The sequence below is a fragment of the Diprion similis genome, chromosome 4, assembly GCF_021155765.1.
Source record: "Diprion similis isolate iyDipSimi1 chromosome 4, iyDipSimi1.1, whole genome shotgun sequence".
In the NCBI taxonomy this organism is placed as follows: domain Eukaryota; kingdom Metazoa; phylum Arthropoda; class Insecta; order Hymenoptera; family Diprionidae; genus Diprion; species Diprion similis.
This window is the reverse complement of record NC_060108.1, coordinates 6,651,227-6,668,840: the sequence shown is the minus strand read 5'-3', so window position 1 is coordinate 6,668,840 and position 17,614 is coordinate 6,651,227. Positions and strand designations below refer to the sequence as shown.

General features: G+C 37.3%; 1 protein-coding gene across 1 annotated transcript; it reads left to right on the top strand.

The window, feature by feature from the left end:
- The first annotated feature begins 471 nt into the window (after window positions 1-471).
- On the top strand, window positions 472-1,443 carry LOC124405601 (uncharacterized protein K02A2.6-like). The gene has a single exon (XM_046880630.1). It carries the CDS (start codon window positions 472-474, stop codon window positions 1,441-1,443), a length of 972 nt encoding a protein of 323 aa, XP_046736586.1.
- Window positions 1,444-17,614: the final 16,171 nt, after the last annotated feature.

Below are 17,614 nucleotides of genomic sequence, written 5' to 3'. Positions count from 1 at the left end.
TTAACTGAAACGCAAACAAGATATGCCCAAATAGAGAAAGAATTACTCGCTATTTGCTTCGGATTGCACAGGTTCCATGAATATATCTATGGAAAAAAAGTAACAGTAGAAACAGATCACCTACCCCTCATTTCAATAGCAAAAAAGCCACTAAATAAATGTCCTGCGCGATTACAGAGAATGATGTTGCAGTTACGTAAGTGGGACATAGAAATAAAATATAAACCAGGCAAACAACTAGTGCTAGCTGATGCACTTTCAAAGGCGTATATCAAAGAACAGAAAATAACTCAATGGGAGGAAGAAATCGAATCTCAAGTATGTTTAATTACGTGCCAAATAAACGCAACACCTCAGAAAGTGCATGAACTAGTCACTGAAACAAAGAAAGACGAATAATTAATTGAACTAAGAAAGGTCATAGAAACGGGATGGCCAAATAACGACAAAAAACTAAACAGTAAGGTAAAAATGCACGGTAAATTGAAAAACGAACTGGTAGTAGCAGACGATCTGATTTTCAGAGGCCAAAGTGTTGTGATACCGAGAAGCATGCGAGGCGAAATGCTAAATAGAGTTCACTATAGTCACTTAGGCATAAATAAATGCCTCAAAGTAGCCCAAGACTCAATATTTTGGCCCGGAATGTCAAATCAAATAAAACAAAAAATTTCGGAATGTCCATTGTGCTTAAAATACGCAAAATCACAAAACAGAGAACCTTTAAAATCACACGAAATACCGAATTTGCCATGGAATAAGATAGGTAGCGATATTTTCGAGCTAAAAGGGAAAACATACTTAATGTTAATAGATTATTTTTCCGAATACCCAGAAATTGCAGAGCTGAAAGGTAGTGTAACTAGTCACCTTATAATAACTGAAACAAAAGAGATTTTTTCGAGACATGGCATTCCACTGACGATGATATCTGACGGAGGAACTCAATTTACTTCCAAGGAATTTGAGCAATTTACAAAAGAATATGAATTCGTTCACATAGCATCGTCACCAACTTATGCGCAATCAAATGGAATGGCCGAAAGAAATATCCAAACTGCAAAAAATATGTTGAGGAAAATACTTGAAGAACACTCAGATATAAATTTAGCATTACTACATTATAGAAACACACCAATCCTAGGTAATATTTCACCAGCCGAGGCATTAATGTCTAGAAAGTTGAGATCTAAATTACCCTACACGGAAAAATCACTTAAACCAAAAATTGTAACTAATAAAATGACAGAAATAATAGAGAAACTCCAAAAGAGTGAACAAAAATACTACAATGCTAGAAGTGCGAAAGATTTACCTAAGATACCAGACAACACAGAAATATATGTACAACGAAAACCACAATCGATATGGACCCCCGGTACGATACTTTGTCAGAATAGAGATCGATCATACAAAGTCAAATTGCAGAATGGGTCAATATGAACTAGAAATAGAAGATTTATCAAACCAATCAAAAAGAGTTTAGACTTTAAACAGCCTATTGATAAAACTGAAACAACCAAAAAAGAGGAGATGAAAGTAGATTATAAGATTTATGTTAAAGTTAGTTAAGTTCAGCATGTTTCCGTTCATGGCTGTACAGGCGTGCATTTGTGATACGCACCGCACGGAGCGCTGCGGTCGCGAGTGATGTGGCTGGTCTATGTATCAGTCAGTCTCTGTTTCAATTCTTTGTCCGTTAGTCTAGAAGCACGCTTGTGAAAGAAAAGATTCATTTGAAGAAACATTTATATTGTCACGTTATTTCAATAAATCTAATAGTTTATTTCATAAACCAAATCATTCTTCCACCTCCAAACTCGTTCTCCCATCCTGGTCTAACAGGTTATGGGCCCAGCGAACGTAGTAACTGTGAAAATAAGGAGAACGAGAGCGAAAAATAATTCGGTGAGTCTCACGTGGCGCGGTACGGAAGTCGGCCATTGTTCGTGTGTTGAAGTAAACTAAGTGAAACGCAAAAAGTGAATCAAATTCGCAGTGTCAGTCAGCATCTCAGTAAAAGGTGTGAAGCCATTTGATGGAACAAATTTTCATGGCTGGAAAGCCCAGGTAAATGCGCTATTCGTAATGAATGATGTTCTTGACGTCGTGGACGGCACGAGGACGGAGCCGGCCGCAGGTAACGATCAAGCAGTCGCGTTGAAGAAAAACATAAAGGACGACGCAACGGCAAAGTTTATAATACTGTTACGTTCTGAGAGGAACGCCACGAGTTGATTATGATTCACTGCGTGATTTTGGTTAATCTCTTGACTTACGTAGTTGATGTTCGAAAATCTGCTGATCAGCTCCTCAACTCTTCTCGTTCAGCTCAATTAATTCTGAGAGTTTGTAAGGTAATTAGGCTCGTGCCAACCATCACTATGCGTGATTGAAATAATTCTCTTTACACAACACTTTAATTTAGAATAAACATTTATTAATAATCAACAATGTTCCTTACATTCTCAATTGTCGAATTTACAATGGTTTATAAACTGCTGTTTTGCTTATTACAATCGCAACTGTTATTAAATCTTCGAGGTTCTGAGTTTGACTTTATTCACTGAGTCTAAACTTTTCTATGATTTGTGGATTAAACTCTGTTCTAAAGTTGTTCTGTTTTCTATGGCGTCTAAAACTGTTCTCTCTGATGTCTGGATTTATTCTGCTCTGATCTCTCTGATATCTAAGACTGTTCTCCCAGATTTGAATTGAGGTTGAGAAAAGAGGTGGAAAAAATAGGAGGAGTTCGAAAGGGTTACAGTTTCTCGCGGGTCTAGGATGATTGGATGAGGATATTAATTAGTATGGGGGTAGAGTTTCTGATTAGTGCGTAGGATCTTGGCGGGGAATTAGCGTGAGGTGGTTGGTTTAGAAAGCAAGCGGCGATACGCTAATTGGCCGCGTGATCATTAAATAAGGGCGCTATTCCTAATTCTGAGAATAAGGCTTCTTTATCTGAGAGCTATTCATGACTTCTCTTCCCACGTTTCCTCTGTTTAGTCTACTCGACTATCTTTATTGAGTGATAATTGCAAGTGATTATTGACTTGAATTATCGCAGGTGTTTATTACTCTGAGTTATTGCAGGTGTTTATTGCCCTGAATTATTGCAAGTGTTTATTACTTTGAAGCACTGCAGCTGCGATCGTAAATTAAGGGATTTATTTAAAAGCTAATGTTGAAAAATATAACGGTCAAATGTGAGAAAAATATAAGTACCATATATGTATATAAGTTTAGCTGATGAAATAACGGTTAATATAGCGTAGAGAACTGTCGATATAAGAATATTGCACGTTATGATTATAATTGTGCATGTCGGTATTAGTTTAAGAACTACGGGTAAGAGCTCCTAAAGCTCTCCTATGGTAACTGCACATCGGTAATGTAGGATACAGAGAGGGTGCCCCCGTGGATACCGGCTGGCACGTAACATCTCCCCCGTTAAGATTCGAGCGTCCTCGCTCGACATAAGCGAGTGTTATAATACCGACGTGAAGCTTCCATAATTCCATTTACTAGATCTAAAGGTACACTTGATAAATCATATATGTTATAACGTTTTTTCACAGAGATTGTGAGTTACCTAAGAATTACATAAAATTAATAATGAGTTATGTGGTTACTTGAATAATAGTAAAGTATGATGAACAAAATATTGATTGACGAAGTATAAATGAATATGCTCAAAGTGAATATAATAGTACTGGATATCTGATATTTACGATTATTCTATGAGTATGTACGATTAAGGTAAGTAATATTGATATAAATGTCGATTATTATTCTACGATTAAGCTATGAATTATATAAGGGTTGAAATATTTAGTGAATATACTTAAGATTATTCGATACAATTCCTTAATTTTATGGATTATTCTGTTAGTTATTCTATTAATTATTCTTCGGGTAATTCTGTGAGTTATTCTATGATTTATTCTATGATTTATTACAGTTTTCAAAATATACCTTAATAGTGTCATGAACTTATATATACTATATTCATAATTTCGATATTTTCATATTCTGCAGTTGTTCAATTCCAAGATTTATTGATTCAGTATGATTATACGGATTTCTGAAGATGTGTATAGTTCGTTTCGTTCTAAAATATCTATGTTTTCAGTCGTGTTGTGGGTGGAGTTACTGTCTGAGGGGTGGTAAAAAGGTCGGTTTTCCCTTATTGGTCAGTCCTTTTTCTTGCTCATAATTGGTCTGCTGTTGTCTTGGGGGTCTGGTCTATTAGTCTATAAAAAGGCCTGTCGAAAAAAAATTGCTCATTGCTAACGCATATTTTAAATTTTTTTTTAAAAACGAAAGCGACTGAAGGAAAAAACATGTCACTTGTGGAATCTGTGGAGTTTGCTGTGAGTGTCAAGTTTGTTGGTTTTATTCTTGAAGTTCTATAAGTGATCTTGACTTATAAGTGAAAGAAGAAAATGTTTATTATTTTGTCTAAAATTGATACTCGAGTTTCTGAATCTAGTTTATTTGTTGATTATAAATTGTTCATGAGTTTCGTAATTTATGTGAATTGTGTTTTGTTACAGCAATTCTTGGGAAGCGCCGTTGGGAGAGGGTAGAACGACGGGCGGAGATTGCTTGGTACCAAAATTACATCGAGACGAAAGTGGAGTTCGACGAATATGTCGATGTCTTCGGGATCCGTTGGATGACGGAGGGGCGATGGGGGCAGGAGAGCCCCCATGATGATTGGTTCCACCCGGCGTGGAGGGCTGTAGACGGGCTGTGGTCTGTTTATGACCCTGGTTATTGACCACTGTGTATCGCCTGCTTCCCATTGTTTGTTTTGGAAATATATATTTTTGATTTTTGATTATTAATTTGTGTTGTTTGTGTTAAAACTTATTTTCCTTCCTGATAGCCTGTAAGTTAGTCTGTAATATAGTCTGTAAATCAGTTATAAATCATTTCCAGGTCTTAATTTTAATAATATCCTCTGTCGAATGAGCTGCTGGGTTTTTCTGAAGATTGTTCTTTTGCTCTGTCGTCGTCTGTGTTCTGTGATTTGTTGGAAAGCTTTTTGGTAGTGTCTTGATTTTCTGAAATGTCTCTGTTGTCTGTAATTTCGCTCATTGTCTGCATTTCTATGTCTGAATCTCGTTGTTGTGTTCGTCTAATCTCATTCGGTTTCTTGCTTAAATGTAATAATAAATTCGTAACTGAATCCCAAATTGCGCCTATGAGCCATATGCTCCATCCATATATCGAATGCAAAGCATAGCCATAAACTATAGTGTCGATTAAAAATTTAATTGTTTTGAATGTGATCCAGGCTCCTAATATTGTTGCACTGAATGTTCCGACTGTAGTAAAAAAATTGTAAACTTTTCCCCATGCTTCTTCTAGAGATTTCTTAATGGCATCTTTGTCTATAAGCGAATTGACAGATAATCCGTGATTAATCGACGTTTGTCCAGTTACTTCTCTGGCTAATGTATTCAAAACAGCTGGTTTCTCTAAAGGAAACATTACATTTTCGCGAAGTTTTTCTAAATCTTCGTTTGAGTAAATTCCACCTGACGGAAGATTTTCTGGCATTACGTATTTCCATGATTTTTTAGTGCTTGTCGAAATTTCATCTGGAGCTATTGCAGGTACTAGATTTGGTGGAATACTATACCAAGCGTTGTTGATGTTAAACATTGGTGCTAAAAATATATTACACTCGATTTGATTTCCCGATTTAACTAGAATGTGCGTTCTTGGTCACATAAAGAGGTTTTCATTTCCTCTGAAAACTGGTCATTCTTGATAACATTCATCCATTTTTCGTATTTTGACGTCTACTGGCACACATTTAGCTATTCTTACTACTTCTCCTGCGATATAGGCAATGTACCCTGGTTTTTTCATGAGATGGAATGCAAATTCTGCGGGTGCTAATGGAGCTGTCGTAAGAGCGGTACGTAAAACCTTGTTTTCTAATTCACATTGTTGTAATATGGCATCATTGTATAAGGCGATGATTTGGCTTCTCACATGCCTTTCGAGATAGATTAATTTAGAATTTACGTATGTAAAGATGTCCATATTTTTGACTGATATTCCATTAGTAGATGTAAAAAATTCTCCATTCATTCTATCTACGATAAATAGTTTAGGATGTTCGGTTTTAATTAATCTATATCCGCATAGAGTGTAAACTCCACGAACTGATAATGCGAAAGTAATATCATTAGTTGTTACTGAATAGATTTCTTGTCCATATTTTTCGATTGAATCATCTTTAATTTTTTGAGCTGCGCCTTGATATAACACAGAATATCTATCGAATTGACATCTATCTGCTTGTACTACGTCCCAGTATGTATATCCGCCTTCTATGTCAATGCACTCTCCTGTTGAATAACTACATCGTACGCCTGATCTAAGAATTATTTCGTTATTCTGCAAATTTACTGTAGCTTCATAGTCTCGTAATGTGATAAAGATTTGACCATAAGCTATTACGTAATTCCAGCTTCCGTAGTGATCTGAAAAATGTTCTCCGTCACAATTTCCATGTTTATCCACAGTTCCGGCTAGAATTAGGGATCTCGATGTTGTTGCGTTCGGTTTTATTTGCGCGAATAGCCGTCTGTGAGTCTTGTAAATACGTGAGTAGTCCAGGTTTTTGCATGCGTCTCGGGATGTTTCGTCTACCTATTCAATGTCACCATCTGATACTGCTGATATATGTGAGCTTCTCCCACAATAGAAAACTGATCTATGAATTTCTACCTTACATTGGATTACTTTGACGCTTGAGAATTCAGCTGTTTGTATTAATTGTATGTTCGTATCGATTGCAGTTGGATTTGAGATCGGAATATTACATTCTTTAATATTAATTAATGATAACGTCGTTATATTCATCGACGGTGCTCCACAGTCGTAAGCTATAAAGCTATTTTCTGGTCGTATGGCAAGTATTAAGAGAGTCTTGATGAAAAGCAATCTGCGTGAATGTGCGTCCATGATCATCTGAAAAATTATTACTGCGTCAGTAATTTAAGTAGTGAAAATAAACTGTGACTTTAATTAATAAGCTATTTTGGCTCTATCGCAATGGACTATTTTACGTTTATTCTTTTTCAATTCTATCTCAATACCATTTTTTTCTGGAAATACTTCTGTAATTATGTACGGTCCTTTGTAATTGTCGTCTAGTTTTCCTGTCTTTTGGTTTTTTACGATATAAATGCTCTGTCCTATTTTGAAATTGACTGGATTTATTTTCCTGTCGTGGTATTGTTTCGATCTTTCCTTGGCTTTTTCTAAATTTTCACGTACTGTATTCCGGATTTCTATAGTTTTCAGCATAAGGTTTTTTACGTAATCGTCGTATGTTAAAACTTCGTCCAGGGGTGGGAACTCTGAGGGCATACGGGCGTTGCGTCCGTAAACGATTTGAAATGGGGTGTGGTTAGTTCCTTCGTGTTTACTTGTATTGTAAGAAAATGTCGCGTGAGACAGCCATTCATCCCAGTCTTTCTTTGTTAAATAATGTTTTAGGTAATCTACGAGTACTTGATGGCTTCGTTCTAATGATCCGTTGGATTGAGGATGAAATGCTTTTGTTTTGAATTGCGTAATTTTGAATGCTTTTGCGACACGTCTCATTACTTGTCCAATAAAAGCTGCTCCTTGATCTGTCAAAATAGTTTTTGGACATCCGTATTTTCCAAATAAAGTTTTTAACGAATGCATCTGCGATATCTTCGGCGGTTGCATGGACTAATGGTATTGCTAAACTGAATTTAGAAAGGTTGTCTTGCATGGTTAACACGTATTTATAACCATTTTGGGAAGTTTCGAAGGGTCCTACTATATCTAGAGCTATTTTATCGAATGCATCTGCACATGTATCTGTTATGACCATCGGCTGTTTAGTTTTAATACGCGTGAGTTTCTTCTTTTGACAACTGATGCATTTCTTTATAAAATCTTCTGACTGTTTTTTCATATTATCCCAAAAATATTTCTGTCGAATTCTATTGTACGTTTTTGTGATACCTTTGTGTCCTGCGATCGGGGATTCGTGATTTTCTTGTATTATTCTGAGTCTAATATCAGGAGGTGGTGTGATGATTTTGTCTTTACAAATCGTTATTATTATTTGTGTTCCGGAAAATACTTGTCTAATTATATTCTTTATTTTAATCCATCCAAGGTCGTTTATACCACTTTTACCTTGCGATATACTTGCTGTTTTAATATTCAACCATTCCATATTTTGTTTTAAGTTTTTAAATGCATCGTAAAAGTTCTTTTCCAGAAGTAAATCTTGTTCATGTTTTTGAGTGACTAATGCAATTATTCTTTTCTTTGGTGTTCCTAATATTACTATGTGTCCTATCCGATACTCTTTTGCTGGCTCGATATTTTTTAAATATCCGTTTTCAGATAAAAATTTACCTACTGCGCCTAATGCTGTTCCGTTGGCGGAAATAAAGCATAGATAATTGTATTTTCTCATTTCTAAATTATCTCGTGTCTCTATCAAATTGGTAGGCTCTTGTCTTGATAATTTTATTAAGGCTTGTGAGTCATCAGATACCGTGGTATCTGATACACTGTCTAAACTGCTAATTTCTGCTGATTTATCTTGTAAATTCTGTGAATCACTCAGTTCTACTATTGCATCTAGATCTGGTGAGACATTGAAATTGTTTATTAATATTGCATTTTATTGACTCTGAGATTCGGTAGTTAGATTTATTTTTGGAGATTCTTTGTTAATATTATTGAGTTGAATCGGAGTTTTGAGTGTCGGTAATATTTCTATTGCCTGCTTTCTAATTTTCTGACTGCTAACTTTTTCTCTCATGGGTTTCGATTGTGAAGGTTTACTCGTTTTGCTACCTTGATGGCCTCCAATACCTTAGTAACATGCATACTTATGTGTCGGTTTATGTTGTCTCGTCGTTCGTCGGGGTTCTGGCATGTGTTTCACAGTACTGTTAGGTATCATTTTTTCTGTAACTTCGATATTTCGTTTCGACGTTATTGTTCTCGGTTTTACGGTCTCGGTCCATTTTTTCTGTTCGTCTGGCAAATGTCGTGCTGGCAATTGTTCTGTCCCCTGTGTAACTTCAGCGTCACTCTCACTTGAGGGTGAATTTATTGTTCGACTTGTGAGATCTTGGAGCATTTCGTCTATTTCCATTTCTTCTAAAGTCCTAAAGGAATGGGCGTAGATAAAGAGGGTACTTGAGTTGGTATTGGGGATGAGTCAAGGGCTTGCCTGTTACCCACAGTGACTGTGACTGGATTTTGTCTGGGCGTATGTATACTCGATTCTGTATTATTTGCTCTAGCTCGATACCTTACTAGATTTGATTAGCAAGAATCATCACTATCCGGTGATGAGGATTAAGTGTCTATATAATCTGGAAGTATCGTAGTGTTACGTGCCATCTGGTATTCACGGGGGCACCCTCTCTGTATCCTACATTACCGATGTGCAGTTACCATAGGAGAGCTTTCGGAGCTCTTACCCGTAGTTCTTAGACTAATAGCGACATGCACAATTATAATCATAACGTGCAATATTCTTATATCGATAGTTCTCTACGCTATATTAACCGTTATTTCATCAGCTAAACTTATATACATATATGGTACATACATTTTTCTCACATTTGACCGTTATATTTTTCAACATTAGCTTTCAAATAAATCCCTTAATTTACGATCGCAGCTGCAATGCTTCAAAGTAATAAACACTTGCAATAATTCAGGGCAATAAACACTTGCAATAATTCAAAGTAATAAACACCTGCAACAATTCAAGTCAATAATCACTTGCAATTATCACTCAATAAAGATAGTCGAGTAGACTAAACAGAGGAAACGTGGGAAGAGAAATCATGAATAACTCTCAGATGAAGAAGCCTTTATTCTCAGAATTAGGAATAGCGCCCTTATTTAATGATCACGCGGTCAATTAGCGTATCGCCGCTTGCTTTCTAAACCAACCACTTCACGCTAATTCCCCGCCAAGATCCTACGCACTAATCAGAAACCTTACCCCCACATTAATTAATATCCTCATCCAATCATCCTAGACCCGCAAGAAACTGCAACCCTTTCGAACTCCTCCTACCTTTTCCACCTCTTTTCTCAACCTTAATTCAAATTAAAGCAGAACAACTCTGAAACAAAGTTGATCCGGAGATCATAGAAAAGTTTCGACTCAGTGAATAAAATCAAACTCAGAACCTCGAAGATTTGATAACAGTTGTGATAGTGATAAGCAAAACACAGTTTATAAACCATAGTAAATTCGACAACTGATAAGTTGAAGGAGATTGTTCATAATTAATAAATGTGCATTCTAAATTGAAGTGTTGTGTGGAGAGAATTATTTCAATCACGCATAGTGATGGTTGGCACGAGCCTAATTACCTTACGAACTCTGAGAATTAATTGAGCCGAACGAGAAGAGCTGAGGAGCTGATCAGCAGATATCCGAACATCAACTACGTGAGTCACGACATGGACCAAAATCACGCAGTGAATCATAATCGACTCGTGGCGTTCCTCTCAGAAAGTAACAGCTGGGTTAATAAATAAAATGGTGGCAGCGTGTGCGAGAGCCAACTGGAAATAATTCAAAACTCATCGATTTATCAACGTACTGAAATCACACGAAAATTCGAACATTTTTCAACATTGGGAATAAACATCAACGACATAATTAATAAGTGATTGTGACCAAATCATCGTTGAACTGAACTCCTGCAATCCGTCGTCAACGTATATTGTTGATTAAATATACAAAACAATCATCAACAACATATTACCGCAGAGGACATCACAGAATTGTGCATCGGAGAAAATATCATCGTAGAATTTCACATCATTGAAGGTGGCACCGTAGAACATCGCATCGTAGAACGTCTCATCGCAGAACTTCGCATTGGAGATCCTCGCATCACAAAACATCAATTTCAACGGAAGCTTCGCCCTCCCGCCGAACCCTTGAGAATCATCATTCATTGCTAAGTCTCTGTTACGTCAGTCGAATGACTATTTCAAAATGCCTGATAACGATACCCAAATTCCCATGGATGTTAGCACCCAACAAAATTCAAGTACCGCAAATGCCAATGCATCAATTAGAGTGGACAGTTCGGGATATATCCATAAATTCGATGACCAAGGTGTTTTCAAAATAATACCAGAATTCGATGGTACACCCGCTGGTTGTTCAATTTAAACATTTATAGACAAATTTGAAAGTGTAAAACAATTCATACCACAATGCGGAGAAGATTTTGAAGTAAAAATGTTACGTTCGAAATGTAAGGGAGAACCACTGAAACGAGTGACGAACGCTAAGGTAAAGACGATTGACGAACTGGCAAACTTTCTAAGAACGCACTTCAAGCCAGACAAAGACATAGACACTTGGATAAAAGAATTTAGCAACTTCGAACAAGGACCAAACGAACGAATCATGAACTTCAAATACAGAATAGGCACTTATTATCAGTTGACAATGGCAGAAATTGATTTAGCAGGAACCACAAATGCTCAGTTGTTAAAACCATGTGCGACTAAAGCCGCAGTAAAAGCGTTTATAGCTGGAATTTTTCCAAGATATTCTCTTTTCTTGACTAAAACGACGTACAACTCATTGCAAGAAGGAGTCATGAAAGCTTGAGAATTGGAAAAGCTTCAGAAAAATGTCAAAATCATAGAAAATATTTACAAAACAACAGTATCTGACGAAAAACACTGTTATACCATTCAAACAGACAATTCAAACACAACAAATCGAATTAAAAATGCGAAATTTCAAAACAATGGCAATTGAAAAACTAGGGTAGATTAAACATTACAAGCAAATTGAAATCAAAGAACAGATAAATACTGTAATTATTGTAAAAGGAACAATCACACAGTAGACGAATGTCGTGCATTAAAAAACAAAAACAGCGAAACTACAAATCGATACACAAATCAATATGCTAATTTACAATGCAACTATTGCAAAAAATCAGGACACATTATCCGCGATTGTAGAAAACGCGTCTATAATAATAGTAAACGTGAAAATGGTTCAACACAGACAAACAACGTCACTATTACACAAGCGGGAAACGCTCAAGTTTCCCCTCGAACAGGCGCGACGACGGGAAATTCCGAGACCCAGCGTCAGGTAACACAACAATAAAATCCAAGACAGAACGTAAAAATGCACGAGAAATCCGTAGCGCTGGATGTAACATAGGTTCAATATCTCCAAATCATAGATCACCATCAAAAATTCTAGAATCAATAGATCTCAAACGCAAAAGTGGAAAATTTCAAGTAGATACAGGTTCTCAATTAAATTTGATAAAAATAAATGAATTGAAAAATCCGAAATTAATTGACACCTCAATGACTTACAAACTTAATGGAGTTTCAAAACTCGATACACCTATAACATTGGGAAAAATCAAAATCAGAATTAATAATATTCTTGGAGAATTCAATGTCGTACCGCAAGATTTTCCGTTACACTATGCAGGTATCATAGGATCAGAATTCATCGATGACAATGAAGGCAAGATTGATTATCGAACAAGGTTTGTTACCCTAAATAACACCAATATACCGTTCTCAGAAACTGAAAGTTTTTTGCTCCTGGCCAGACAGAAAACCGCCATGTTTTTTAGAGTCAAGAATACGGAAATTTCAGAGGGTTACGTACCGCGTTTGGATACGCAGGATGGTATATACATAGGCGAAACCGTTGTTTCAAATGATAATGGAATAGCTCATTTGTACGCGATTAACACAGTGGATAAAGATGTTGAAGTGGAAGTTCCCGTAATTCCCTTGTACCCTTTCGATACAAGCGTAGACGAGGACACTGACGACGTAAAAAGTGAAACTTTAGAGCACACAATTACTCGGACGCGAGGAAATCGTGCTAATGAAGTACTCAACTTATTGCGCCTAGACCACTTGAACTCAGAAGAGCGTAAAGCAGTCGTTCATTTGATAGATGAATATGCTGACCTTTTCCACATCCCCGGAGAACGCCTGCGAATGACTAACACATGCATGCATCATATAAGCACAACAGACGAGATACCCGTTAACACCAGACAGTACAGACATCCTCCTTTTCAAAAACCAGAAATTGAAAAACAGATTACAGATTTATTAAAAATGAACATCATAGAACCGTCAAATTCACCATATAACTCACCGCTATGGATTGTACCAAAGAAAGCGGATTCACAAGGCAATAAAAGATGGAGATTAGTTATTGATTACAGAAAATTAAACTAAAAAACGATTGGAGATGCATATCCATTACTTTCAATATCAGACATTTTAGATCAATTAGGTGAAGCTCAATATTTTTCAATATTTGACTTAGCCTCAGGATTCCATCAAATTGCTATGCATCCAGACGATAAACATAAAACAGCATTTACAACTCCTCACGGTCATTATGAGTTTAACGGAATGCCTTTTGGACTGAAAAACGCACCAACCACCTTTCAACGGCTTATGGACTTAGTTTTACGAGGTCTACAAGGAATAGATTTATTTGTATACCTAGACGACATCGTAATTTATGCACGATCGCTCGAAGAGCATGCAACTGAATTTATCAAGCTTGCTGAACGTTTAAGAAAAGCTAACTTGACATTACAATCAGACAAGTGCGAATTTCTTAGAACAGAAGTTAAATATTCAGGTCATATTATATCATCTGACGGAGTTAAACTAGATCCACAGAAAATCGAAGCTGTTGAGAAATTTCCTGTTCCGAAAACACCGAAGAATGTTAAGGAATTTTTAGGATTAGCCGGATACTATCCTCGATTCGTTAAAAACTTTGCTAAAATCGCTAAGCCTTTGTCAGAACTAACTAGCAAGAACAAAAAATTTGAATGGGATTCTGAAACACAATTAGCTTTTGAAACGTTACGCGATAGACTTTGTGAAGCACCTATACTACAATACCCTGATTTTTCGTCACGGTTTAGAGTTACAACAGACGCATCTGGTTTCGCGGTAGGCGCCATCTTGTCGCAAGGGAAACCAGGCGAAGATACGCCCATCGCGTATGCTTCTACAGTTTTGAACAAGCATGAGAGAAATTATTCAACAACTGAAAAGGAAATGGTAGCAATCGTTTATGCAATCAAAACTTTTAGACCGTATCTCTATGGTAGACAATTTACATTGTTAACCGATCACAGACCGTTAGTATGTGTAAATTCTACAAATGACCCTACGTCACGTGTAATGCGATGGAGAGAACGTTTAAAAGAATTCGAGTTTAAAATTCTATATAAAGCAGGTAAAATCAATACAAATGCAGACGCGTTGTCTAGAAACCCTGTTGATATAGAAAAGAGAGAAGTTTATCCCATAAAATTCAAGTGGAGACGGTCAACTGACCCTGCACTTAACGTAGCACGGGGTATAGCAAGGCTTCGATCGTCATCTGACTCTGCTCAAAAATCCACACGAAAAAACGCGAAGATTAGGCGACGAAATTTAAGCAGTTTTTCTGAGGAAGGAAAAATTATAGAAATATCCAACAAAACTCATCAAAATCCAATGAGTACGGACGAGGAAGACTTTCTAGGTTTCCCTAATCCGAATGGTAATAAACATGTCGAGAAAGTAAATTCTAAAAACGTGACAAACCCGAGAGGATCACGATTAGGTTCGAACTCCGACTACGACAAAAAACAAGCGATGGATAACATTAAGCCTGATGAACCTATTGCCAGTCGTCATGAATCTCAATTCGTAGACAAAAACACAGACTCTCAAGAAACCGGTAATCAAAGAAAGTTAAAATTCGTTACAAAACGGAAATCAAGCGCTTGACGCTACACTCCGTTCAGACATCGTTCTGAATACGAGGATTCATCATCATCAGATGAATTATCAGACTCTCCAGTAAATCATAGAAATACTACTCGTAATAAATCGAATGGAAAACAACAATCAGTAATCATAGAAATAGAATCAGACTCTCAGACTTCATCTTCAGTAGATGGAAAATCAAAGAAAAATCAATCTACGATACTTCCAGATTATGTAGATACTCAATCCTCATCACCGGATAGTGATGATTCTTACAAATTAAATCCAGTTAGGTATCGAGCTAAAGCAAATAATACAGAATCGAGTACACATACGCCCAGACAAAATCCAGTCACAGTCACTGTGGGAAACAGAAAACCCCTTGACTCACCCCCAACACCAACTCAAGTACCCTCTTTAGCTACGCCTATTCACACTTTCAAGACTGTATCCGTGCCGAGTGTTACTAACACACACTCATCTTCAAATACACCCTCGACTAATAGAGAAAATAATTTTCAAAGAAGCTTAGCTAGAGATTTATTAAATAAGCGTTTATCTAGAGCAGTTGAATTTACACCCTCGCCATTACTCAGGAGAAGACGAAAAAATATTATTGATAAGACAAACGATGTAATCTCTGGACAAATGGGGTCGCATAATGACATAGAGTTAGATAAAGAATGTACGGGAAGACGAATGATAACTGCAGTCTCTGCATCAGCTTCGGAATGCGACACACCCAATACAATTACAGTTCAGGCTGACGTACACCCTTTTCTAGAATCCATGTGTGTAGACAAGTCCTTCAAGACTGTAGAAGACATGGACATAGACGACACGCTCAGAGATCTCACAAGTCGAACAATAAATTTACCCTCAAGTGAGAGTGACGCTCAAGCTACACAAGGGACAGAACCATTGCCAGAACGACATTTGCCAGAGGAACAGAAAAACTGGACCGAGACCATAAAACCGAGAACAATAACGACGAAACGAAATATCGAAGTTACAGAAAAAATTATACCTAACAGTATTGTGAAACACATGCCAGAACCCCGACGAACGACGAGACAGCATAAACCAACACACAAGTACGCATGTTACAAAGGTATTGGAGGCCATCAAGCTAGCCAAACGAGTAAACCTTCAAAATCGAAACTCATGAAAGAAAAAATTTGCAGTCAGAAAATCAGAAAGCAGGCAATAGAAATATTGCCGACACCCAAAACTCCGATTTCACTCGACAATATTGTAAAGGTTGTATGGGTATGCAAGAACAACCATCACGCTTCAGCGTCAGGCAAAGACTGTTTTATTCGTCCCCCTCCTCTAACCTTCTCTATGGCGCACATTACAAACCGTCGTGTGCTGCCATCTCCTTACATCTCCTCTTTTTAATTTTACAATCAGTCTTTATAGATAACTTATTCTAAAGATGCTTACAGGTTTAACTCATAGGTTTAACTTATCTGGTGGTTTGACTATTCTACCAAACATGGTTCTTCTGAGTGCTATTTCTGTCAAGTCAGATTCTGTACTTTCACTTCGCGATTCTGCATCTACAAATGTACTGTCGGAAACAGAAGTGTCTGACTCGTCTGTTACACTTTCCTGATCTGTCTGACCATTCTCATTTTGTTCATGTATTACCTCATTATTTCCATCTTCAACTTCTATGTAAATTGTTAGACCAGGATGGGAGAACGAGTTTGGAGGTGGAAGAATGATTTGGTTTGTGAAATAAACTATTAGATTTATTGAAATAACGTGACAATATAAATGTTTCTTAAAATGAATCTTTTCTTTCACAAGCGTGCTTCTAGACTAACGGACAAAGAATTGAAACAGAGACTGACTGATACATAGACCAGCCACATCACTCGCGACCGCAGCGCTCCGTGCGGTGCGTATCACAAATGCACGCCTGTACAGCCATGAACGGAAACATGCTGAACTTAACTAACTTTAACACTACCGCCGTTCGAATGTTTCTCGTTCGCCATTATCATGTTTAACTTGTAACATAGATTTTTGAAACGGTCTCGCGGCAGCGCTTTTGTAAATATGTCTGCTTTCTGGTTTTCGGATGGAATGTATTCGACTACGATTTCCCTTTCATTCACTTTTTCACGAATGAAATGAAAATGAACGTCTATATGTTTCGTCCTTTTATGAAAGACTGGATTTCTGACTAGTTGTATTGCGCTTTGATTATCAACGTAAAGTGTTGTCTCCTTGTCACAAGGACATCCTATATCTAGCAATAACTTTCTGATCCAGATTACTTCACGAGCAGCTGTTGATGCAGCTATGTATTCGGCCTCCGTTGTGCTTAGTGTTACGAGTCTTTGCCGCTGTGATGACCACGTTATAGCTCCGTTTGCAAGGCAGAAGACGTACCCCGTTGTCGACCGTCGCGTTTCTACGTCCCCGGCGTAGTCGGCGTCTGAAAAACCTGTCAACTTTGCTTCGCTACCGCCGCTTCGATACTCGATGCCATAATCAACCGTGCCTTTTAAGTATGCGAATATTCTTTTTACCGCTTGCCAATGAGATGAATTATGTTCGTTTAGGAATTTGCTAACCGCGTTTACCGCGTACGCGATGTCTGGTCTCGAAACGGTTGCTAAAAAGACTAGAGAGCCTACGGCTTCGCGATATGGCACGTTGCTTATTTTTCCTTCGTTTTCTCCAACTGGAACTAATGCTGCATGCGGATCTGCTGGCACGCTCACTGTTTTTGCGTCTGTCATACCGAATTTCTCGA

Coding starts and splice junctions, on each gene's coding strand:
- LOC124405601 (XM_046880630.1), top strand. CDS start 472: ATGCACGGTAAATTGAAAAACGAACTGGTAGTAGCAGACGATCTGATT.